The sequence below is a fragment of the Sorex araneus genome, chromosome 5, assembly GCF_027595985.1.
Source record: "Sorex araneus isolate mSorAra2 chromosome 5, mSorAra2.pri, whole genome shotgun sequence".
Lineage (NCBI taxonomy): Eukaryota > Metazoa > Chordata > Mammalia > Eulipotyphla > Soricidae > Sorex > Sorex araneus.
In genome coordinates this window covers 48,279,079-48,305,051 of record NC_073306.1, presented here as the reverse complement: position 1 = coordinate 48,305,051, position 25,973 = coordinate 48,279,079, and the positions used below count along the sequence as shown (strand labels likewise).

General features: G+C 42.6%; 1 protein-coding gene across 2 annotated transcripts in view; it reads left to right on the top strand.

Moving 5' to 3' along the window:
• The window catches only part of ARID1A (AT-rich interaction domain 1A), a 93,196-nt gene that overhangs the window by 37,480 nt on the left and 29,743 nt on the right, over window positions 1-25,973 (top strand). For both annotated transcript variants that reach the window (XM_055137498.1, XM_055137497.1), the window contains exon 4: window positions 1,827-1,943. In XM_055137498.1, the coding sequence (XP_054993473.1) occupies window positions 1,827-1,943 (117 nt within the window). The remainder of the gene's footprint in view (window positions 1-1,826; window positions 1,944-25,973) is intronic.

The window sequence follows — 25,973 nt, the reverse complement described above, 5'->3', positions numbered from 1 at the left end:
AAAATGGCATTATTTTTTAGCTAGTGTGTCAGAGCTTCAGCACTAAGGTAAATTCTAATTTTTTTTTTTAAAGTCATGTACTAGAGAGAGAGTGCAACGAGTAGAGCACATACCCTCCATGTGACCAATCTGGGTTTGATCCCCTACCAGGAGTGATCCCTGAGCACAGCCAGGAGTAAGCCCAAAGCCCCTAAAAGGGCAGTGCCGTACATTCATTCTGACTGCTATTATATTCGCCATTGCTCAAAATACTTTGGACTTGGGGCTGGAACAATGATGCAATGGATAGGGCACTTACCTTGCATGCTGACAACCTGGCTTCGATCCCTGGTGTCTCATATTGTCCCCAGAGCACCACCAAGAGTAATTCCTGAATGTAGAACCAGGAGTAACCCTTGAACATGACTAGGTGGGGCCCAGAGACACCACCACCGCCCCCCCGACCTCCGTGCACGCACACTCTCGCGCGCGCGCACACACACACACACTTTTTTTTTTCTTTCTTCTTTTTTTTTTGTGTGTGGGGGGGTCACACCCAGTGATGCTCAGGGGTTACTCCTGGCTCTGCACTCAGGAATCACTCCTGGCAGTGCTTGGGTGACCATATGGGATGCTGGAAATCGAACCCAGATAGGCCCTGTGCAAGGCAAATGCCCTACCTGCTGTGCTATTGCTCCAGGCCCCCCCCCCCCCCTATACACACACACTTTTAAACTCTTTTATTTGGCATTTCCATTAGAGTTGACATTTTAGAAAATTCTCAGTGTTGGCAGATCCTTTTACCTGTAGAGGATTTGATTTTGAGAAATAGCTGAGACTTCTAGCCCTGCCTGTGAACAGGATAGGTGATGAAATAACAAACTGGACCTTATTCTTAAAAGAGTGAAAAAGGGGGCTGGAGAGATCCCTGGTACCAAGTGGTTCCCTGAATATTGTCAACCCTGAAACATTGTTTCCCCAAGCACCACTCTGTGTGGCCTGAGTAATCCGTGTGTGGCATGGAGACTACAAGGACCAAGTCATTCTTGTGCCCTAACATTGAATTGCTAGCCTGGTTGGCCAAGAATTGCAAGGACTCCTGTGCACCATTTGGGAGTCCCTGCCCGCACCACTCCCCTTTCCCCCACAATTCCGCCAAAGGAAAAAAGAAAAGAAAATGAAGAGAGAAGAACAGAGGAGAAAAAGTGACTGAATGATAAGTGCACTAAAATATTTGTGTATAGATGACATTTGTTAGAATAAATACCTTATCCCAAGACAATGTCTATAAAAGAAGCAGTATTTGTTTTTGTTTTGTTTTGTTTGGGTTTTTTTTCTTTTTGGGTCAGACCCGGTATTGCACAGGGGTTACTCATGGCTCATGCACGTAGGAATTACTCCTGGCAGTGCTCAGGGGACCATATGTAATGCTGGGAATCGAACCCCAGTTGGCCACATGCAAGGCAATCACCCTACCTGCTGTGCTATCACTCCAGCCCAGCATTATTTGTTTTAATGTAGTATTTGTAACATGGATTTATTTTTTGTTTTAAAATCATTTTCTCAATGAATGCATAACTTGTAGTTAGCCAGTATTTATGCCCAAGGAATAATTTCTCTGGATGATGAAAGCGCGAAGATGTCATCATAAAGAGCCATTTTTACCCACTTTTGATATTATTGTCTCAGGAACCACAGCTTAAGTTTTTGCCTTTGTTGAGGACAATTATAGGCAATCTCACACCCAACTTTCCTTGTGTGGAGAGTTCTTTAGCCTTTTACATGAAGTAAACTTCTGTAGTTTATCACTATCAGATCTTCACAGTTTTTAATTTTTCTTGTTTTAGGAATTATCTCAAGATTCATTTGGGTCTCAGGCATCCTCAGCCCCCTCAATGACCTCCAGTAAGGGAGGACAAGAAGATATGAACCTGAGTCTTCAGTCAAGACCCTCGAGCTTGCCTGTGAGTATTTCTGCCACCCTCTCAAAGATCATCAGGGCAGAGAGGAAAGCAAAGAAAACTAAGTTCTGATTTGGTTTCTTTGTGATACTAAGCTAACTGGAATGATTACTTCTAGAATTTAGGTCTAAAATTCTGAATAGAAATTTATGGACTGATCTTGTGAAATGTCTGTGTTGGCTGCCAGGGAATTGGTTTGTGATCTCTATTTAAAGGGAGTGTTTTGGTGTTTGTTTGTTTTTTTCTTTTTTAATTTTATTGAATCACCATGTGGAAAATTATAATGCTTTCAGGTTTTAAGTCTCAGTTATACATACTAAAACAGCTAAAACAACAATCTCTTCACCAGTGCCCATATTCCACCACCAAAAAAAAAAAAAACAAAACCACACACACACCAAAAACCCAGTATACCTCCCATCCCGCCGCTGCCCGAACTGATAAATTTCACTTTACTTTCTCTTTCCTTTGGTTACATTCAATATTTCAACAAAAACCTCACTATTACTGTTAGGAGTTCCCCCACTGGAGTCAGACCTTTTGTGAAGAGATATGTATTGCGGCTGCGCGATTTTGGATTTCAGTATTTTAGCAACCAAGTAAGTCCAGGGAAATTTCTTCCAGATATTGGAATATGGCGGTCACCACGCCCTTCACCCCTGGCAAGGAAAAAGGCGAGAGAGAGAAATACCTTTCCCCTCCTGAGCAGACATGGGGCCGCAGCTTAGTTCTCAGTCTGGAGACATTCTGCAAGGAGCTGCCCATAGCAAAAGTAGTTTAGCTGGCCTCTGGAGTCATGCTCGTGCAGCTGTGGAGAGGCCACACAGATGTGGCCCCCAGGATCACATCTCGGCGGCCTTGGTTTTGTTTTTAATCTTGGGTTATTGAGCCAAGGATGTGGGAAAGGGGTAGAGAAACACTATGTCAAAAGTTGTTTAAAAAGTTTTTTGTTTGATTTTGGGCTATACCTGGCAAGCTCAGGACTTTGTCCTTCCTGGATCTGCTCAGGGATCACTTCTGGAGGTGCTCAGGACTATGTACAGTGCTAGAGATTAATCCTGGATGGCAAACAGCCTTACTCACTGTACTATCTCTCTGGCCCAGCGGTTTGGGTTTTTTGTTGTTTTGTTTTGTTTTCTTTTTTCTTTTGGTTTTGGGTTTTGGGTTTTTTTTTTTTTTTTCATTAAACTTGAAGATTCGTTCTTAGTATTTTGTCTTAGCATTTAATTAGAAAGTAGGATCTGGGTGCATTAAGCATGGCAAAGTAAAAGCAGCTTATCTCATTACTGTTTTGTGTGATTAATGCTTTTGTAGAGTGCCTGTTGCTAGATATTTAATATTCATGGAACCAGTGAGTATCCTGAGCAAAGACAGTGTAGTCTGCTGATGAAGAGCTTTGACTTCAGAGCCAGAGTTCCTGTGTCTGTTCTCTGTTTTGTTTTTTGTTTTGAGACCATATCCAGCAGAACTCAGGGCTGACTCCTGGCTCTGCTCTCAGTGATCACTCCTGGAGGCAAGGAACACATATGGGATAAGCCCCAGGTTGGCCATGTGCAAGGCAAGCGCCCTACCCGCTGTACTAATCTCTTCAACCCTGGGTCTGCATTCTGACTTGGCCATTAACTATAGTTTGGACTGTTCATTTAATCTTTTCATGCCTTAGTTTTTTACACTATAAAATGGACCTAAAGGTAAGGTAGTATAAACATTGAATAGAGTCAGGCCTGTGTATCTTAGGCATTTCATAGATATGAGCTATTAACACTATAATCCCATACATAGTTTCTTCAGCCTGAAAATGTCAACCTGAGAATTACTGCCAGATTGTCTCTGATGTGGGCTTCAGCACCACTGGACCTAAGTATTGAACCACCTCAAGCCCACACTACTTGGCTGAGGCCCCATGCCCTCAAGAAACAAACCCCCAAACCCTGAAAAACGGCCAGCTTATGAATAGTAGACTCATTTTCTGGGAATGGTTGGACCTAGTTTTAGCTCTACCACTACCTGTTCTGAAAATAAGTCTACTTGGCACAGGCAAAAGGATGCTCTAATTGCTAGTAAAATAGTAGGTAGCTCGTATGGGAGATCATTTATATGGCTGGCATGTGTGCTTTGCTTGTGGGAGCCGCATGATTAATCCTTGTCATGGCATAGTCTCCTAAGTACCAAGAGACAAGGTCTTTGGAGTCCCCCAGCATTTGTTGTTGTGGCTTTCCAGGTCAGTGTATAAGGTGGGATTTCTGAGACTATTGACTTTCTAATTGGAAGAAGTGTTTAAATAAGGCAATCATTTATTTCTGTGGTCTCCTGTTTTGTTTTGTTTTTATTTTGGTTTGGGGCCACACCAGCTATGCTCAGGGCTTTCTCCTTCCTGGCTTTGCATTCAGGGATTACTTCTAACAGGTTCTAGTGACCATATAGGGTGTTAGAGATCAAACCTAGTCAGCTTGCCTGTAAGGCAAGCATACCTGCTATACTATCTCCTTGTCCCTCACTTTTGTCTTGCAGTTCTTTTCTACATCCTGAACTTGACTGGAATGTCCTTTTTTAGCCTGAGACAGTTGGAAATGTATAGCACTGTAGCACTGTCTTCCCGTGGTTCATCGATTTGCTTGAACAGGCACCAGTAACGTCTCCAGTGTGAGATTTGTTACTGTTTTTGGCATATCGAATATGCCACGGATAGCTTGCCAGGCTCTGCCGTACGGGCGTGATACTCTCAGTAGCTTGCCGGGCTCTCCGAGAGGGATGGAAATGTATACTCCTTTATATATATATATATATATATATATATATATTTTTTTTTTTTTTTTTTTTTGCTTTTTTGGGTCACACCCAGCAATGCTCAGGGGTTACTCCTGGCTTTGCACTCAGGAATTACTCCTGGCAGTGCTTGGGGGACCATATGGGATGCCGGGGATCGAACCCGGGTCGGCCGCGTGCAAGGCAAACGCCCTACCCGCTGTGCTATCGCTCCGGCCCCTCCTTTATATTTTGAGGCTAAGTCTAGGTGAAGTATCATTATGACAAGAACCCAATTTGTGGATTTCTACAAGTGCTACAGATTATCCACATCAATCAGAAAGTTTCTACTAGGGCTGAAAAAATAGCATAGTAATTAACAATTACTATTAATAATAATCTATTAATAGGAATAGATTAAGGTGCTTGTTTTCTTGTGGCCCAGCACCATATGGTCCCCTGAATATTGCTGATTGTGTAGCTGGCACTGCAAGTAGAAACCAAAAACTAAGTTTCTAGGGGACCAGAGATACAGTATAGCAGGTAAGGCACTTGCCTTGAACAGGACTGACTCAGGATAAATACTTGGCACCACATATGGTTCCTCAAGTTCCACCAAGAGTGATCCCTCAGACTGCTGGTTAGGACCCAAAAACAAAGGAAAAAATTCTGCTTGTTCCTAGTGACTTTTAGACAGAACTGCTTTTTTGGTATTTTCAGTTCCTGAGAAGCCTAGTGCACAAATCTGCGCGTCTTTGAAAGGTTAAAAACCTTGTACTCTTGAGTCCAAAAGCTTCTGATACGCCTTACTGAAATAAATGTTTGTTACTAACCACTTTGGCACAGAATGGTGTGTTGGGTTGTTCATAGTCATCCTGTCACAAGGAGCATTCCCAAGTTGATAGATTCATCCAAATGCGCCATTTACTTTCTGGTGTCAGTTCCACATGAGAGGTGAGCAGACTGGGTTATTGGCAGTTGAATTACTTTTTTTTTGGTTCACACCCGGTGATGCAAAGGGCTTACTCCTGGCTGTACACTCAGGAATTACTCCTGGTGGTGCTCAGGGGACCATATGGGATGCGGGGAATTGAACCCAGGTCGGCCTCTTGCAAAGCAAATGCCCTACCCACTGTGCTATTACTCCAGCCCCTGAATTACTTTTTTGACCGCAGTGTACTCTGGGATTGCTCAGGGTACCATGTGATGCTGGGGATTAAATCCTGGTTGACATGTGCCAGGCAAGTGCCCCTACTGTCTCTCTAGTCATACTAAATAACTTTTTTATTCCTCTGCTATTTAGACCAAGAAACAGAAGGTGGCTATTCTTTGACATTTTGGTTTGATGCCTTGTTCAACTGTGTTTGGGAAACAGATATTTGAAGACAAGAGAAGTCAGAATTCCCCTACAAAAGAGCACTCTCCTTTCTTAAGCAGCTGTGTTGGGTGATTTGTACATCTGTACAATGTCTGCCTTCAACCAGCAGATGTTTATGGTTCTTCTGTTTTTATTTGGCTACAGAGTAAATATGAGGCTATCTATAGGACCACCCCTCCGTTTTTTGACATGCACTCTTTCTCATTTACATTAACTGCTTATTCTTAAAGACATCACAACCTTTAATTTCAGACTATGATTTCTGATTCTGGTTATTATGAAAGTTAGGTTTTGAGGAGCTTTTGCTCGTCTATTAATATCAAACCATTAATTGTTAGGATGAATATTATTCTTCTGTTTAAATCCTTTTTTTAAAAAAAACTGTCTCAGAATAAAATTCAAATCCTTAATATTACCTAGGCATCTTTTGGAAGCATACATTACTGTACACTCCTACCCATTCCTCCATTCTGCTTCAGTAGATCTGGAGTAAAGCTGAGAATTTGCATATCTAACAAATTCCTCTTTGCTGCTTGACCATCAGCAGAGAACCGCTATATCATTGTTGTTTACTCTCTGCCTTGCTTTACATTCTTTGTTTCTTAATGGCCCCACCACTCCGGATCTGTGCTCAGGAATCATTCCTGAAAGTGCTAGGGGACCATATGCAAACAAGGTGTGGAACCTGGTCAGCCATTCACAAAATAAGTTCCTTACCCACAGTACTGTCTATTTCTCAGGCCCAAAAACTAAAACTCAGGCTGTTTTCAAAACTCAGCATAAATAACTTCTATCATGTTTTCACTCACCAAGGCTTTCAAAAAGGTGCAATAGGCAAAAAAAAAAAAAAAAAAAAAAGCTGCAATAGGCTCTTCAAGCCTGTGTTCTCCCTTGAACACATATGTCACTTGCTTGTCTCTGTTTGCTTATTTCTATCCTGGAGAATTCTGTTCTCTCTTGAACACATTTCCCCTTTCTGTCCTCTCACGTCTTTCTAAGCAAGTTTTGTTTAATAAAAATTGCCTTCCTTCACTTTAAATAAATTAAAAGCTGCAGTATTTAAGACATACCAAAAAGTATGAAAAAAAAATTAGTACCTGAGTACCTATCTTAAGAACCCAAAAGTTAGGGGCCGGAGCGATAGCACAGCGAGTAGGGCGTTTGCCTTGCACGCGGCCGACCCAGATTCGATCCCTGGCATCCTATATGGTCCCCCAAGCACCGCCAGGAGTAACTCCTGAGCATTGCTGGGTGTGACCCAAAAAGAAAAAAAAAAAAGAACCCAAAAGTTGTTAATACAGGTAAAAGTTGAGATAACTTTTCCATAATCCTTGTACCCATACAAGAGCATGCTTATATATCAGGATAGTAGCCCAGCAAAACAAAGCTGTTATATTTGCTCCATGTTGTCCAGATCATTTATTGGTACTTCTACCTCTTTATGTCTCCTTCAGTAGATGATAAGCTCCCACAGGACAGACATTGTATTATTGACCTCTGTGTACTAACATGTATCTTGTGAAGCGAAGAACAGTGGTTCTTTACCTTGATTTTGTGTTAGAATTCCTAGAAGTGAGTGACCTTTAAAACTAGAGGCCAGGAATCAGAGCAATTGATTTGTTTGATTTGGGTGGGTCTTGGACATTTGGTATAATTAGAAGCTGTCCTGGTTGATTCTCATTTACAGCCCTTGTGGAGATCCCTTATTCCAAACTGAGAGGCTCCTTTGCTATAGAAAACTAACTTAGCACTCATGCTTTATAATTTATTCCCCTTCCCTCAGTGCTAGGGATCCAGGCAAGGGGCTCACACATCATGCTGGGCAACTCTACCACTGAAGTGCATCACTGAATGCTTCATACCCAAGCTTATTCATATAATTTCAATTAATACGGGCTCAGTGAGGGTCAGCTTATTCATTGCCATCATAATGCCTGGTGTACAGTAGACTCCAACTCACTAAATGCATAAACCATAGCAGTTTATTGTGCTCATCCAGAAAGTGTATGTCTGAAAGGGCACACAGTTTAACCACATAATCAAATTGTTGATTTTGCTGCTAGAGCAAAGCACGTATTACATAGTTTTACTAGAAGGCATATTTGTGCTTCCTAATAGTGGCTTCAGGAAGAAGTAGAGTTAGGGTTTGCATCTGTCTTGTGAAATATCTACTGCTTCACCATATGTTAAAAATGCTTGGACCTGGAAAGATGGTATAATGAACAGAACATATGCATTCTATGGGCAAACTGGATTCAGTCCCTGGCACCCCGTATGGTCCCTCAAGCCCCAGTAGGAGTGATCCCTGAGCACTGCTGGGTGAGGGCCCCACCCTCCAGATGTTCTTGCAAGGAATACATAAACAGAGTTGGAAAGATGGTTCCAAGGGTTGGAGCCCCAGGTTCCATCCCCTGTACTGAGTGATTCCTTTAGCAGCCCCAGGCATAACCCCAGAGCAAATTCTGAGAGTTATCTCAGGACCATTGGATGTCACCCAATAAATGACACTGACAGTAACAACTGAAAATAGGTGGGGGTTAGGGGATAGTACAGAGGTTAGGGTGTTTGCCTAGTTTTTGGCTCACCTAGGTTTGATTTGTGGCATCCGTGTGGCCTCCCCAAGCTCTACCAGGAGTGATCCCTGAGCTTAGAGTCAGGAGTGACCCCCGAATATTACTGGGGTGTGTCCTTCCACCAAAATATTGGGTGGACAAATCTCTAAAGTGTTTCAGTATGTCCTTAATTGTCTTTATTTGTGAGTCTTCTGAATTAGTAGGATGGTCGATTATAGTCGGTAGTCTTGACAATGACTTGGAATTCATCTTTTAAAAAAAAACTTTTGTTAGGGAAATATTGCCTGCCATAGAGGCAGATCCAAGGGGTAGGGGGCAAACAAGATATTGGCAAACGGAAGTGGACACCAGTGAAGGGATTTGTGTTGGTGCCCTGTACACCTGAATCATGAATCTCTGTAATTGATGGTGATACAATAAAAACGGTTTAAAGTTTAAAAAAAAAACACTTGTTTAATAATTCACCTAGATATATGTGGCTTCCTTAGAATAATGAATACTTCCCCAATTTTTCTTACAGAAACATATTTGTCAGTAGTCTTGAAAATGTACATACAATCAAATTTCAGATCAGTGATGGAAAATAGCTATAGTATTGAAAGCCTTTATCTGGACAGTTAGTTAGATTTGTGTTTCTCAAACTTTCAGAATCACTGGGCCTGGGGATAGGGCTGGGGTGCAGCGGCTCAATGGTAAAATTAATGTCTTGGCAGATTGTGAGAGTTAGGTTCTATTATCTAGCACCACCCAAGAAAAGAAAAAAAAATCCCTAAAGATTATTTAAAACACTGGCTTCTGATTCTGTAGTAATAGGGTGCCAAATTTTCATTTCTAACAAACTCTGTTGGTATTGAAGTTCCAAGACCATTGGTGATTGAAGCAGAAGCTTTATATAGTCCTTAGAAAGGAAGAGAAAAAAAAATTGAGAGTAGTAGTGATTTATTTTATAGTTTGACATCTAGTGAAAGTGTGAATTTAAAATGGTAGAAAGGGGATTTGAGAAAGCTAGAGAAATACAAGGATTAAGGTACTTTCTTTGCATGGAGCCAACTCCAGATTGATTCCCAGCCAGACATGATCCCTAAACATGGCAGATTAGCCCCTGCTCATCTGAGTGGCCAGGCTGAACCCCGCCAATGCTGAGTGCCCTCCCTCCTCCTTCCCCCCCCCAAAAAAAAGTCTTGAGAGTGACACGTGAGCCTTGCAGCTGTGGCCTTGGTATTTTATTCCTGGATTACGATAACTCCTGTACTGCCAGATTATCCTGGAAACTCTTCTCCTCTGTGTTACTGAATCATTTCCATAACTTAGTCACCAAATTGTACTCTACCTCTGTTTTTTTTTTTTGGGGGGGGGTCACACCCAGCAATGCACAGGGGTCACTCCTGGCTCTGCACTCAGGAATTACCCTGGCGGTGCTCAGGGGACCATATGGGATGCTGGGAATCGAACCCGGGTCGGCCGCATACAAGGCAAACACCCTACCCACTGTGCTATCACTCCAGCCCCTGTACTCTACCTCTGAAGTGGATTTTGATTCTGGTTTCCTTTGCCCTTCCTTGTTGTCTTTTTTTTCAGTCCCCCATTCTTTCTCATACCTCATGACTTGCCAGAGATTCCCGAAGACAACTGTTTCTTTTTCTTCTAAGGGTGTGTGTCCTCAACAAAATCACTAAAAGTTATCAAGTAATATTGCTGCTTTAGAACCCATGAATACCCATGGCAGCTTAAACCTTATAGGCTTAAGCCCAAGTTTGACACAGAAGTTTCTTTGTGATCAGAAGGATATTGTTGTTGCTGTTAACACAGAAATATCTTTGTGATGTAGAAAATGTTGTTGTAACTTATTAGAAGAGGGTTTGGGGACCACACCCAGTGAAGCTCAGTGGCAATTTCCTGTTGTTCAGGGGATCATATATGGTGCTGCAGATCAAACCCTGGACTCCTCCATACACTCTAGCCCTGGAGCTTTTGTCTAGTTCCCAAAACAAAGATTAAAAACAGGGGCTAAAGGAAAAAAAGCAATAATAAAAACAGGGGCCAGAAAGGATAGTACAGGAGGTAAACCACTTTGCATGCAGCTACTTTGGACGTCATCCTGGTTCAATCTTCTGCACTGAATATGGCTCCCTTAACACCATCAAGTGTGGTCCAAAAAGGAAGAAAAAAAAACAAAACAGGTCATTGTTTGCTGTAGGTGTTATATATAAGGCAAATAGGCATTTGAGAAGGTTTGGAATTTGATGACTTTAGAAGTAATCTAGGGGTAGGGTGTTTACTTTGCACACAGCGATCCAGGTTCAATCCACAGCATCCCATATGGTCCCCCAAGCACCACCAGGAGCAGCTCCTGAGCATCACTTGGGTGTGACCCAAAAAAGAAATAACCTAAACTCTTTAAGTCTAGGATTCCAAATATAATAGGTTTGCTGCCCTCAAGTATTTCCCTCAGTTTCATTAGTAAAAGAGAAATCTGAATGTGAAGATGAGTGCTGTTTGGTAAACTTAATCATGCATTTATTATATCTAGTCAGGGAGGACCCTTATGCCAAATTCAGATTGAGCTAAATGTTGATATACTTGGATTATTGTAAAGGAAAAGTAGAATTTGAGCAGAGACTCAATGGGCATAGAGTACAGTATAAATGTATATTTGAGAGTTTGGTTAGAATGAGGCTTCCTGGAGTTGGGGGTAGGAAGTAATAGGAGAAAAAGTTAGATCACAAAATTTGAGGCCCTGGCGATCTAAACAAGTAACTTGGATTTGATCTTGTAGATAGGTAATAAAATTGATGTTATTAGTTTGTTTTTGGTGGGGGGGGGTTGTTTTTGTGTGTGTGGTGTTTTTGTTGCGTTTTTTTGTTTGTTTTGGTGGTGGGGTGCTAGTCTCAGGAGGCTTGAGTCCTTATAATTCTCAGCCAACTGAGGATATAATATAAGGGCCCAGGGATGCAGTGCTGTGCAGGGAATTATGTGGGCCACCCTGCCAGTCCAGAATTATATCTGGTGGTGCTTGGGGAATCACATGGTGCTGAGGACCGAACCAGTTTCAGCTGCCTGTGTGCAAGGCATTGCCTTGAATGTTTTATAATAATGGTCCTTGGATTCATATTGGATTCACCTGCATCTCAGCCTGAGACATATACTTGCAATTAGTTCACTCCCCCCCCCCCCACGCATTATTTCCCCCTTCTTCCCTTCCCCCCTCCCTCACACCTGGCAGTGCTCATGGTTCTCCTGCTCTGCGCTCAGGATTTGCACTCGGGGAACCATATGGGATGCCGTGCATTGAACCCGGGTCGACTATGTGCAGAACAAATGTTGACCCACCGTACTATCACTCCGGCCCCTCTCCATATTTCCTTCCTTCCTTCCTTCCTTCCTTCCTTCCTTCCTTCCTTCCTTCCTTCCTTCCTTCCTTCCTTCCTTCCTTCCTTCCTTCCTTCCTTCCTTCCTTCCTTCTTTCCTTCCTTCTTTTCTTTCTTTTTGGGTCACACCCAAAACAGGGTTACTCCTGGCTCATGGAATTACCCCTGGCTGTGCTGGGGAACCATATGGAATTCTGGGAATTTAACCTGGGTTGGCCGCGTGCAAGGCAAAAGCCCTACCTGCTGTGCTATTGCTCCAGCCCCTCCATATTTTTTTAAGAAAGAGAAAAAGATGATCTGCTGGTGTGTGGTATGTTTGAAAAGGGGAAAACCTAGAAACAAGGAAATATGTTAACTGTTGATGTTTTTCTGCCTAGAGATGTATTCTGACCCTTGATATCACTTGTATAGTCTTCAAGTCCCAATTGTGATATGTGTAAGAAAGAATCTGTAGAACTGAGAATTAGTGGATTTAATTAGGTGAAAAATTTCATGATTGAGTGGGGGAACAATTCTTTTCTTGTTTGGGGGCCACACCCATCAGTACTCAGAGTTACTTCGGGCTCTGTGCTCAGACATCACTCATGGCAAGCTCTGGAGATCATAGGGGATGTCAGGGATCAAATCTGAGTTGTCTGCACGCAGGACAAGCACCCTTCCCACTGTACTATGGCTCCAGCCCCAAAAGAATTCTTACTGATGATAAAATAAGTTAATAGAAGAACTTCTTTGAGGGACCAGAGTGATAGTATGCAGGCAAGTGCTAACCTTAAATCCCTGATGCCCCCATATGGTCTCCTGAGTCCACCAGGACAGTCCTTCCTTGAGTGCAGAGTCAGAAGTAAGCTCTGAAGACAAGCCCAAAAGAGCAAGAAAAATGTCTTTGAGAAGTTAAATTTCTTGAAGTGATTCATTTTTTTAAAAACATACTTGCTAAGGAAATTTAAACTTAGGTATGATGTGAGTCTCAGGAATTTGAGAGTTACCTATGTGGCATGAACTGAAATCAACTTCCTTGGCCATAGAGGATGGAGTAAGTAGTCAGAGTCCTGGACAATAAGCCATGGGTGCCCAATTAGATGTGCCTGTCAAGACAGACGGAGAGATCAGAGAAGGACCAGGATGGTGTGGTTGCTCCCTGCAGTGCTGGCTCAGCAGTGCAGTGCTCAGGGCCACTAGAGCTACACCCGAAGTTGCTTGAGAAGCCATATAGTGTTTGGGATTTAACTAAGTACTTTTCACACAGGTTAGACACTTGAACTATATTCCTAACCCCCAGATCTATTTTTCAGTGAAATCAGACCTGAAGTAGCTATTGGCATTCTTTTTAGATAGGGATAAGGCCTGATTTCTGAGAACTTGAGGGAAGGAGTAAAAGGAAAAAGAGCACTCTAAAAAGACATTGGTGATGGGGAGGACGCTGAATCAACCCAAATTTCTCTATTTCATCTCAAGACCTGCATGTATGTGAGGTGAAGGGCAAAGGTGCAGGTTACAGTGAACTGGAAACAGGAAATGAACTAGTAGGGAGCTTTGTTGTTTCTATAGAATTCAAGAGTACAAGAGTGAGACCAGAAAAGGATCTCTTGCCAACACACCCATCCTTCTAGAATGTCAGGAATTCAAAGGTTCCAGAGTGTACTAAAATGTATAGGGATATAATTCAAGGTCTGCAACACATGTTGTTGCATGCAAGTATCTCAAATTGAATCCCCAACACTGATCCCTGGCACCACATGTGATCCTCTGCACACCACTATAAGCAAGCTTTGAGCACTGCTTGGGTGTGGCCAGTCCTCACCCTACTACTGCCACAAAGTTTAAAAAGTCAAAACCAAGATTTGAATTGGCTGCCTCTACTTTTTTTCTTTTTTTGGTTTGGGGTCACACCCAGTAATGCTCAGTAACTACTCATGGCTCTGCACTCAGACATTAGTCCTGGTAGTGCTCAGGGGACTATATTGGGTCCTGGGGGTTGAACCCCAGTTGGGTGCATGCAAGGCAAGGCAAGTGCCCTACCCATGGTACTATCACTCTTTTCACTGGTACGTTAGATGAAATAATTTTTTCTCTAGCACACAACCTAGCAGAGGATAGGCATAGGCTATTTGATCCTCTGTTCATATTTAGCCAAAAACCTCAACCCTTTTCCTTTTAACATTTATCAGATTTGTCATAAAAGAAAGGAATATAAATGAATTTCTGTTTCATCTGAAGGTGGGATGGGGAACGTTTGACCACAGTCGGCAGTCTTCATGGACTATTTCTGGCAGTGATCTAGAGTAGGCCATAAGCAAAGCAAGTACCTGTACTACTTCTCCGGCCCTCCATTTCACTTGTGCCCCCAAACCTCCTTGTGGTGAAGACACTGATTTGAAAAGGATAGCTGTGGATCCAGAGGAGGGAAAATGAAGATTGCCAACTCTGTAGAGCAGGCTTGTTTGAGGAACTAACCAGGAAATTGCCTCCAGTAGTGGGCAGATGACTAGAGTGTGGGTTTTGGGCTCCCTGCATTAGATGGATAGAAACCATATTCTATACCATTCTCTTTGGGACACAGTGTCCTTAATAATGCTAATTTAAATGGTTACATTCTTCCTACTGAAAACATATGGCCCATTATCTAATAGTGCATCTCACCAGGGAACTTGATATAAGTGCAGGTTCCTGGGCCTACCCCTGCTTTATTGATAAACAAAGCTCCTTAGGTTATTCCCATGTCAGTGCTGTAGAAACAGGGGACTAGACCCTCAGAACTGATAGTAATATTTATAGATGAAATATCAAATGGCTACTTGTATCAGAAGCTTCTTGTATCCCTGATACAAGAGGCTCCTCACAATTCCAAGTCCTTCCTGGCCACTATCATTTTGCTTAAGATGGCACTCTCTCCATCTCTGCCCATCAAACATCCACGTCAAAAAAATGCATTCGCATCAGTTTTTCTTTAAGTTTTATTTATTTTTTTGTTTTTGTTTTTGCTTTTTGGGTCACACCCGGCAATGCACAGAGGTTACTCCTGACTCTGCACTTAGGAATTACTCCTGGCGGTGTTCAGGGGACCATATGGGATGCTGGGAATCAAATCCGGGTCAGCTGCGTGCAAGGCAAACAGCCTACCCACTGTACTTTCACTCCAGCACCCTCAGGGTTTCATGCAAAAAACATACCATCCCCCAGTGTCAGCTTCCCTCTACCATATTCCTTTGTGGGCCCCCGCCCCCCCCAGCCCCTGACCTGTGCTCTCCAATCTCCAACCTTCCGCTTTTGTATTTTATTTTTACTTTAGTTATTTATTTTGCTTTGGGGCCACACCTAGCAGTGCTCAGGAATCATTCCTGGTGAACCATATGTGGTGCTGGGGATTGGACCCTGGTGAGCCATATGCAAGGCAAACATCTTTCCCGCTCTGCTGTCTCTCTGACACCTCCAGTTTGACTTTAAAACCTGGCTGAAATATTTCTCTGGTATTCTTTCCGTTTTGCAATTTCTTCATGAAAACATAGTACTATACTATACTGATACTTGACCACTCATGTTTATAATTCCTGTATCAGGCAGATACTTAGATACTATTTTGTTGAGTAGCCCCAGTATAATTGCTACCTACCTGAAATTGGCAGCCAGCTTTTTGTCATCTAGAGAGACTTGGAACGACAAGTCCTCTAAAGGTTTAAAATTTTTCAGTGTTGAAAGGACTTTAATTTTATAGTATGTGTTCTCATTTATCACACTTCACAGTAAAAGGAGATAGGACCAATAGTTTTTGCCTGGCTTTTTGATGTCTGTTTTCAAAAAGATAACAGAAACGCAACTAACAATTTTGGTATCCAGAAAAGCTAGACTGTTATTGGTTGGTGACCTGTTTTCTTTATGTATGACTAATATCTTACTTAGCCCCCTTGAATTATAGCCCAAGTGCTCAAAAAGTCACAAAAGGAAATCCTCGTTCCCTCTCTCATTTCTGTCCAGGCTTCTCAGAGCAGGATGCAACCTGTGCAGGTAGGTAGGCACCCAGTGTCTAGAACGCTGCTTCTCTGACAGAGCTAGCCATTCTGCATCTACATTTTTGTCATATTGCTCCAGCCCTGATACTGCATGTTGCCTTCTGCAGGAGAGTCTGTGCTACTAGCCACAGATCACAGTATGCTTATTCCTGGGCTTACTTCCTGTTTCTATTCTAGTTGCTGGTGATTGGGCTCAGCTTCCTGCCTCTGTATCTCACACAGATTCCTCTTGCTGGAATCTTCTTGTTTTCTTCAGAACAAGCTGAATTTGAAAACTTATAGAACTTTACCTTTAGTGTGATGTCCCTGGGGTTAGTTAGCCATATTGAGAAGATTGGTAAGAAGTGGCCCTTTTCCATTAGAGCAATATCACTTGGATTTGACATGTTTTTCAGTTTGTCTCCAGCTCTACTACAGGAAGCTGGTGGTTGGTTGCTCACATCAAAAATTGTTATAAGAAGATAAGCTAGGATCTGTGTATGCCAGACTTGTCTTCACTGTTAGCCACATAGGCCTGTCAGACTGCTGTGCCCCAAGTCTTTTGTACCTGGAACTTAAAACATTTCCTGTGTCAAGATATTTAGTATTCTTGCTAACCCTAGCCCTCCCCTGCCCCCCCAAGTCCAGTGAGCACTGTTTTTAGTTTAGCTGGTAATGCTATTCTAAGCAAAGTACAAGCCTGTGGAAAATAGAGGGATAAAAAGAAAAGCATGTGCTGACTCAGCTATCCATCTTGTATGAGCAGTTCAACCTCCAAATCTTTATAGAAAGGAGAAAGTATAAGGAGGTTGTAAAAGGAGAAAGAAAGGGGGTGTGCTCTCTGTATATTTTATTTGTTTTTTGACCACGCCCAGTGGTGCTCAGGACTTACTCAGGTCCTGCACTCAAGGTTCATTTCTAGTTTGTGCTTGGGGTGCTTGGGATCAAATTTGGCTAAGCCTCTTGCAAGGCAAGTTCCACTATACTATCTCTCTAGTCCCATGGGCAAACATAGAAGTTCTCAGCTTCTTCCCTGTCTTACCTTTTTCCCATTAGACTCTTGATTAGCTGAGAGAGTATGCTTCGTGAATGATTATTTGTTCTCTTTTCAGCTCTTTCAGGATCCTATGATAATGCTATTATAGTGTTTTCCACCCTGAGGCCTACATAAATAGAGATTTAATATGGAGAACTGGGCTAACAAAATGGTAAAAGGTTGAAGAGACTATGTGCTAGGCTGTCTTCCAGGAGCGGACCTAGATTTGACCTAACCACTAGGAGGTTGAGTGCTGTGTATTTGCTGTCCAGGCATCAGTGTCTTGCAAGAAGGACCAACTGTTGCTACTAGAACCAGCACCCTGTTGTCCACAAGGGGAAAAAACAAAAATATTCCTCCAGAAAAAAGTGGAGGTTACAGAAATGTGCCCTTTTCCATGCTTTGATCTAATTTTGATTCTGTTTAGTGGAACCCAAATTATATCTAAAGCACCTCCACAACGGATTCTGGGAAATAATTGGACCGTTATGAAAGAAGGTAGAATGGAGACTGCATGAGTTCATAGAATGTTCACATTAGCACAGATACCCCCACTTTTTTTTTTTTTTTTTCATTTTGGGTCATACCTGGCAATGCACAGGGGTTCTCCTGGCTTTGCACTCAGGAATTACTCCTGACAATGCTCAGGGGACCATATGGGATGCTGGGAATCGAACCTGGGTCAGCTACGTGCAAGGCCCTACCCACTGTGCTATCGCTTCAGCCCCCCCCCCCACACACACTCTATATAAGAAGAAACTAAGACTTAGAATGGCTAAAGGACTTAATGCATTCAGAAATCAGGATTTTAGGTTTCCGAGTGCAGTACTATTAGGACCAACTCCTGTAAATAACCATTAAGATGCTCATTTAAGAGAAGGAAGAATGCCATAGTTAGAAAAGACTTTGTTCCCCATATTCTTTTTTTGATAAAAGATCTGGAGAAATGTGAGTTGAGATTTCTAGGCAAGTCTGTAGATTCCAGATTTAAGGATACTCCCCAGAAGGATTTAGGAAGAATTTATTTTGAAAAAACTTGACAAACTAGAATTTCTTTGGATTGGGAAGATGGTTTAAAGGTCTGGAACATGTTTTACATGTGCAAACTCTGGGTTTAACTCCCATCTAATCATGTTCCCCCCAGCACTAGGAGTACTGCAAGTTGTGGCCTAAAAACCAAAACAGATAAAAACTAGAATTTTCAATTCCTTCATCAAGCTATGGATGAACCTATTTATCATGGTAAGAATAGTTTTCTCATCAGTAACATACCCTAGCTTCTGTCATCCTCCAAAAAGACCATCAAAATCATAAAGTGAGTTACAGGTATAATCACCAAGCTGTTTTGTCCTCAGCCAGATAATGGTGGGTACCTGGGCCTTTTAAACCAGAAGTAAAACAAGTCTTCCTAGAAATGCTTTTCATAGAAACTTCTAGGGCTTCTCTACACCAGAGTGAGAATCTGCTTCTGTGGACTTGGTCATCCAGAGGGGAGGACCCCTTTATGGAGCTATTCCTACATACCTGACAAATCTGTCTTTTACTCATATATGAGTGATCATTGGTGTTCTGCCTGAAAGCTGTTGTTAAACTGGCATATTATCTCAAGCTGCCCTTTTGGGAATTGGTGCTTGATCTCTGGGCTCCAGCCTGAACCCTCCTGGTGTCATCATGGAATTGACTGGTATTGTGACATAATCTGTGAATACCATGAGACAGCTCACTTTGAGGCTGCTAGCTTTCTTGCCGTTGACCTCTTCCAAGGAAGCTAAGATGTCATGTCTTGTTAAAGGTGGGAACTGGGAGTAAAAGGCTTATGTGGAGAATCATCAAATCTGTCCCTTAAGGTCAGCATTGAAGTGGGAGGAATATTGAATATTGTTTGAGATGAATGAAGTGGTTTTCTAATAGAAGAAAATCTACACACCAAATAGAAGGGCTCAGGCTGGAGAGAGAATCATTTTAGGAGGAGTGGGCCTCCCAAGCTGTGCTCAGGAGGCCCAGGCCACTGCCAGTGATACTTAACCAACCAGGTTGGCAGTTCAGTGCTAGGGCCCAAGGAGATGGTGTTGCTCAGACCCTGCAGCTCTAGAGACTACCCCAGTCATGCCAGGCAATGCTCAGGACCCCCAAAGCCACTCCCATATGATACACAGGAGGCCTTGTGGTATCTGGGATTAAACCTGGGTTGTGTGCATGTAAGATATGTGTACTAAAGACTAACCCTTGTACTGTCTCCCCAACCCCTTATAGCTTTATTTTTGTGCTTTGCCTGGGACCATACCAGGTCTTCCCATGCAAGGCATGCATCTTACTACTGAGCCACATCTTACCACTGGTCCATGTCCCCAGGCCCTCATATATATATAATTACAAATTGAGATTCTGTGATTTTATAGTATTCTTAACAATGGTTTCTCGTGCACATAATTGCACCCCCCTCCTTATTTTTCCACTTGCTTCATGTTTTCAGGGCAATATCCTCCAGTATTTGGAGGGGTGCTCTCTGTATTTGAATGACCATTGATTCTAGACCTCTTGCATGCGATGCGTGTACTCAAGCCCCTTTGAGTTATTGCTCCAGCCAATTTTTTAATTTTATCTGGGCTAGTGGGCCATGATAGAGAAGACCACTGGTTACAAAGAATTTAAGGTGTTTTTTTAATTTTTTTTTTCTTTTTGGATCATACCCGGCGATGCACAGGGGTTACTCCTGGCTCTGCACTCAGGAATTACCCCTGGTGGTGCTCAGGGGACCATATGGGATGCTGGGAATCAAACCCGGGTTGGCCCCGTGCAAGGCAAACAGCCTACTCACTGTGCTATTGCTCCATCCCCAAGGTTTTATTTTTGCAAATTTGTTTATAATACAGTTGTTTCAGGTATTCAATGTTCCAACGCCAGTCAGTATGACCTTCCTTCTACCAGTGTTCCCAGTTTCACTCCCGAAGCCCTCCCCCTTACCAGGCATAAAATAATTTATTTTGTATTTCTTGTTATAACAAAATGGCATATTAAAGAAAAAGGTTCAGTACAAGAAAATATGTGAAAATAGTTAATCTCACAATAGTGTTACTAAAAATCATTGTTCAAGGATTTACTGGACTGTTCAGTGCTAATTGAGTTTTCTGTATTACTGTTTTTGCTCATTTAGCTTAGTGGGCTTTTATGAAACTTTCCCATTTAATTTGCTGTGCTCCTATTGGGCTGTCAGTACTGTGAAATTTGGAGGTATCTCATGGCCACATAAGTAACTGCACACTCCAGGAGCTGTGAAACTGGGATTGTTCAGCAGCTTGGAATCACTTCAAGATCAGATTTCGAGCTGTGAAGCTAGGCCATTTTATATGCCATAGTAATGTCTATAAGTACCAAACCAAGGAGGCCATCCCCTGCCCTTCATCTTGGTTTAAGTTGTGTTCAGTATGCCAGCGTTACTTTCTTTGTTGTGCAGAGAACGGTGTTATTCTCTTGTTTTTCCTACTACTTTCAGTAATTCTTGGCAACTAGATGAGTTGGAAACATCAGGCAGTGTCTTCCCTCAATATTTTGCATATGTAGAATTCTGCTTGGTTTTCTGTGCTCATTCCTCTAACCCATTGTCCTGTCCTCCTTGCTCAAATTATAGGATTAAAGCTGATGATCATCATGGAATAAGATCTTTATGGTTAGTTGACTAGCCTAATGGGAGATGCTTCAGTTGGAGAAAGCCGATTTCTACCTTCTTTACTTTCTCTAGTTCTATAGTGCTTGTTTCCGCCTAGGTTTAGAACAACTGTTCCATAAATATGCACTGCTCTTCACTGCTCTAACTCAAGCCCAGCTCTGACCCAGTTTTGTTATTTTCAGATTTGAGTCTGTTAGCTAGTGACCCTTAAAACACACTGTATATTATGACTAGATAAGATTGTCTATCTTGCCAAATAAGAAAGTTTTTCTGGGAAGGGCAGTCAGGGAGCAATTGTTCAGGTAGGCAACACAGTATCACACCGAACTGATAGGCAGTGTGAAAATCCAGAAAACTAGATTTCATTCAGTTAGTTTTCTATGGAGTTACAAGATTTGGTTGTTTCACACCAACATATTTTAGAAATATGGGCTTTATAAGATTTCCTAATTAAGGGTGGGATATAGCTCAACAGTGACCTTTTGACTTACATATGTGATGCCCTGAGTTTGATCACCAGTACTACAGGAAAAAAAAAAACAAAACTCCAGTTATTAGAAGGATCTCTATGGGGAGTATTGGGCAGTGGATTTAAGGGTTCTCTGGGACCTTTGAATCTGTTCCTGTAGTATCTGGGCAGAGAAGTAGCTTTGGCTCCTTCTCCCTTGGATACTTCTTGGAGCTACAGTTTAGAATATCACTGAGGTGGGAGCTGGTAATGGGGAGTGTCATCTAGCCATTGCCAACTCTCATTGTGTCTGGTGTTTGTTTTATTGCTTTGGGGAGGGGGGCGTGCAGGGGAGATGTTGAGCAGAAGCACTCAATGTGATTAAACCTCTAGCCAAGCAGATCTGTGGGAGCAGAATATCGACCCCTGGAAAATCAATGGCTGCTGCAGTGACTGAGCTGCTGTTTGCAGGGGCTCACACCATAGGAATGTAAGCAGCCAACAGTCTTTCTTCTCCCCTTTTTTCACCTCAGCAGTGTCTTCAGTCTACCCAAAGAATCAGACCAACCTCAGGAGAGTTTACTGAGGGGAATTGGAATGGCAGGTTCTTACATTTGTGTAATTAGATTGAAATTTCGTGACACAGAGCCCCACTTCCCAGTAGCCTTCTCTCTAGACCTTATTTTCTTGAATTGCTTTGTATAAAGAGCTCTTTCTCAGATGACCACAGCCCATTCAGGGTTTCACTTTTCAGTGTTATTGGTGGAGGCAGGGGACACACCTGGCAGTGCTTAGGGACTATTCCTAGGGGCCACTCTTGGTGGTGCTCAGGGGACCCAAATAACAGACTGTATTCTGGTCTTATAAATCAGGGTAAAGCTCATCACAGTGTCATCTTTAAAACTAGGTACACCTTGGGCCGGAGCGATAGCACAGCGGGTAGGGCGTTTGCCTTGCACGCGGCCGACCCAGGTTCGATCCCCGGCATCCCATATGGTCCCCCAAGCACTGCCAGGAGTAATTCCTGAGTGCAAAGCCAGGAGTAACCCCTGAGCATTGCTGGGTGTGACCCAGAAAGCAAAAAAAAAAAAAAAAAACAACTAGGTGCACCTTGGGGCAATGACTGTTACATGAGAGTGGGACCAGAAACTTATACCTTTGGAAGTTTTGCTTTCCTACAGCTACTTTCATTTTTGAGATTCCCAAGATGAAACACGATTTCATTATTTTTGTAGTTTAGGGATCAAACCCGGTTATTTGATACTGAGCTATATCCCTGACCAAAAGATTATTTAGTTGGTAGGTGTTTCTTCAAACATCTTCCCACCCAGTTTTCCTCTTTTGAGGCTAGGAAACTGTCCTGCTGCATTGTTAAAAGAGAGCTCTGTTACCCCATTGTTGCAGCATTGTTGTGAATCTGGGGGTTGAGGTTTTGTCAAAAAAAAAAGGGTGCTTTTCCACCTTACAGATTTGTGTGTGTATGTGTTGTTGTGTTTTGTTTTGCTTTTTGGGTCACATCTTGCAATGCACAGGGATTAACTCCTGGCTCTGTACTCAGGCCAACTCCTGGCGGTGCTTGGAGGACCATGTGGGATGCTGGGAATCGAACCCGGGTTGGCCATGTGCAAGGCAAACACCCTACCTGCTGTGCTGTCGCTCCATCCCCCCATCTTGCAGTTTTGAGGAATAGTAGTATCCCAGTTGTACTGAAGTTTGGAAGGGTGACTGCAGGGCCTTTGAGAAGGAATGAAGAATGAAAATCTGAGGATTTGAGATCACCTGAGATGAGGCTGTCTAGAGGCCAGAATTTGTTGACTTCTCTCTGGAATACACCCTAGTGTTTATAAATAGGATTAAAAGACATTCCATATGAATACCAGCCAGAGACCAGATAACTAGCCTTGGGACTTTACTTTCTGCTTATCTTCCTAGGTTTTGAGTCTCTTTCTCCTCTACTCTTATGCACATTAAATACCTTTCTACCATTCTTTCCTCTCTTCTACCCCCACCCCTTACCACCTTTCCGCACTACTTAAACCCAAGACTTCAAGATTGCCTTGGATATCTTCTAAACCACTGAGCCTTCTTCCTGGCCCTTTATTAATAGAGATTCCTAATAGAGTCATCAGGATTGCTTCTATGCTTACAGGCAGCCCCAGGGTTTGGACTTGAAGGTACTGCAACACAAGCCCCTTACCTGTTGTACTATCTCTCTGGCCCATAAAACATAGGTTTAAATTAAGTGGGCTCTTAGTGAAAGACCAGAATTGAAATTAACTGTGAAAGGTATGAGAGTCTAGGAAAAGGGGGAAATTAGAATTTGAATTTTAGAGTTAAATAAAACATGTAGTTTTCATACTCTGCAGAGGCACCAAGTGAGACCTGGTAAAGTTAATCTGTTAAGTCACACTAATGGGACCAGAGCAATAGTATAGCAGTTCGAACACTTCCTTGCAATCAGTTGGCATCGGTTCAATCCCAGCAACAAATATGGTCCCTCAAGCCTTGCCAAGAGTAAGCCCTGAGCACAGCTGGGTGTGTCTTCCCCCACTCCCACAAGTCACCAGTTCACTAGCATGGTCCAGAAATTTGTTGATCTCTGACCACCTGATTGCATTTATGGAGTTTATCCTTTGATAGTGACAAGTACTATTTTATGATTAAAATTTTTTTTTAAGTGCAGTTTTTAGAGTGAAAGGCATGTAGGTTTGAACCCCAAGATCTTATGTTAATAGCTCTTTGATCTTGGGCAAGTCACTTTTGAACTTCCTGCTTTTCTGTTAAAATGGGGATGAGGGCTGGAGAGATAATACAAGGATTTAGTTGCTTGCCTTGTATGGGCCAACCTCTGATTTGATCTCCTATACCACACATGCACCCCCCACCCCACCCCCAACACTCTCCAGGAGTGATCCCTGAGCACTGCTGAATATGATCCCAAAACCCAGGTACTAGGGAGAAAACAGTATTATGCTGGAATTTGAAACAGCACTACATGTTCTTGTTCTCTCTCTCCATCCCCTCGCTTTCCCTTTATTCTTCATGTCATATCACACACACAAACATTGCTAGATGTGGCCCTCTTAGCCCGTAGTACCATCATACCTGAATACAGCCACATCACCAGGCAGGAGCACTAGTGGGGGTTCTCCTCTTAATCCCAAATGAGGTTAAGACCTACATCAAAAGGCAAATATGAGTATTGAAACTTGGGATTGAATACTTGATAGTTACATACTTATTCCAATTTTGGTTTCCTTCAGGGGGACACAAAGGAACTATATTTCTGTCACTGTCATTGTCATCCTATTGCTCATCGATTTGTTCGAGCGGGTACCAGTAACATCTCTCATTGTGAAACTTATTGTCACTGTTTTTGGCATATCCAATATGCCACGGGTAGCTTGCCGGGCTCTCCAAGAGGGGCGGAGGAATCGAACACAGGTCGGCCACGTGAAAGGGGAATGCCCTACCACTGTGCTATTGCTCCAGCCCATATTTCTGTAGTCTCTATATTTCTCTTTCCAATATTCTTTGAATTTGAAAGTTTGGAGATTTTCCAGAGCTTCCAGTGTATGAATTCTAACATGTAAGTTGAGGATTTCCTCTTGGAGATGAGCCTCTGTAAAACACACTGTAAACAAAACCAAAAAAACAAAAGTGTCTGGCATTACTTACTGTGCATTCCCCATCAGACAGTCAGAAGATACCAAGATGATCTATTATCCTCAGGACAGCAGTCTACTGTAGAAAAAGAAAAGAGGGGCTAGAGCAATAGCATAGCGGGTAGGGCGTTTGCCTTGCATGTGGCCGACCCGGGTTTGATTCCAAACATCCCATATGGTCCCCTGAGTACCGCCAGGAATAATTCCTGAGTGCATGAGCCAGGAGTAAGCCCTGTGCATTGCTGGGTGTGACCCAAAAACCAAAGAAAAAAAGAAAAGAGGAAGTTTTGGAAATTGGGAATGTGGGATTCTTGAAGCCTTTGCTGGAGCAGTTTCTGCTGTCCAAATATTAAGGGTAGTCTTGGCGAGAGATACTGTTTGGTTCCCAGGTAAAGGGGCTATGCTGATATAGTATCTCCCCCCGACCCCACCTCCTTATGTATTTAAACCCTCATTTGGAAGTGCCACCAGTTATAATAGTGCTGTTCATTGTGTTTCTTCCTTGCCATTCCTGTCAGCTTCTCTACTCTAGGCAAGGATAGCGGTTAATCTGTTGCAAACATTACCCATTGGAACAACACTGTCGTTGTTTCATAATCTGGACTCCCTACCTGTCTGGGATAGGCCACATTACCTTCTTGCTTACATTTGACAAAGACTGGGAAGAAATAACTCAATGGATGAAACTTTGTGAATTTTTTTTTCTTTTTGGATCACACCCAGCTGTTGCTCAGGTGTTACTCCTGGCTCTGCACTCAGGAATTACTCCTGGCGGTGCTTGGGCAACCATATGGGATGCCGGGGATTGAACCCAGGTCGGCTACGTGCAAGGCAAACCCCCTACCCACTGTGCTATCATTCTGGCCCATAAACTTTGTGAATATTTTAAAGAAGTGTTTGAGGTAACCTTTTCTCCTCATTGCCTTTGACAAATATGTGTGGAAGGTTTTATAAAAACCTAGGTCTAAAAATCATTTACTGGCCACAAGTAGCTTGTTCTGTATAAAATTTGTCTTAATCCTTTTCCCTTTAAGTTTGTCAAAGCTAGTACCTCTTTTCATGAATTAGATTTCTCAGCCTGCCTCTTCTGTATTCAGGATTTCTTTCCATTCTCCAAAATGGGGAGAGCCTCTTGCTGTGACTTAAAATTTATTAGATTATTCTTGT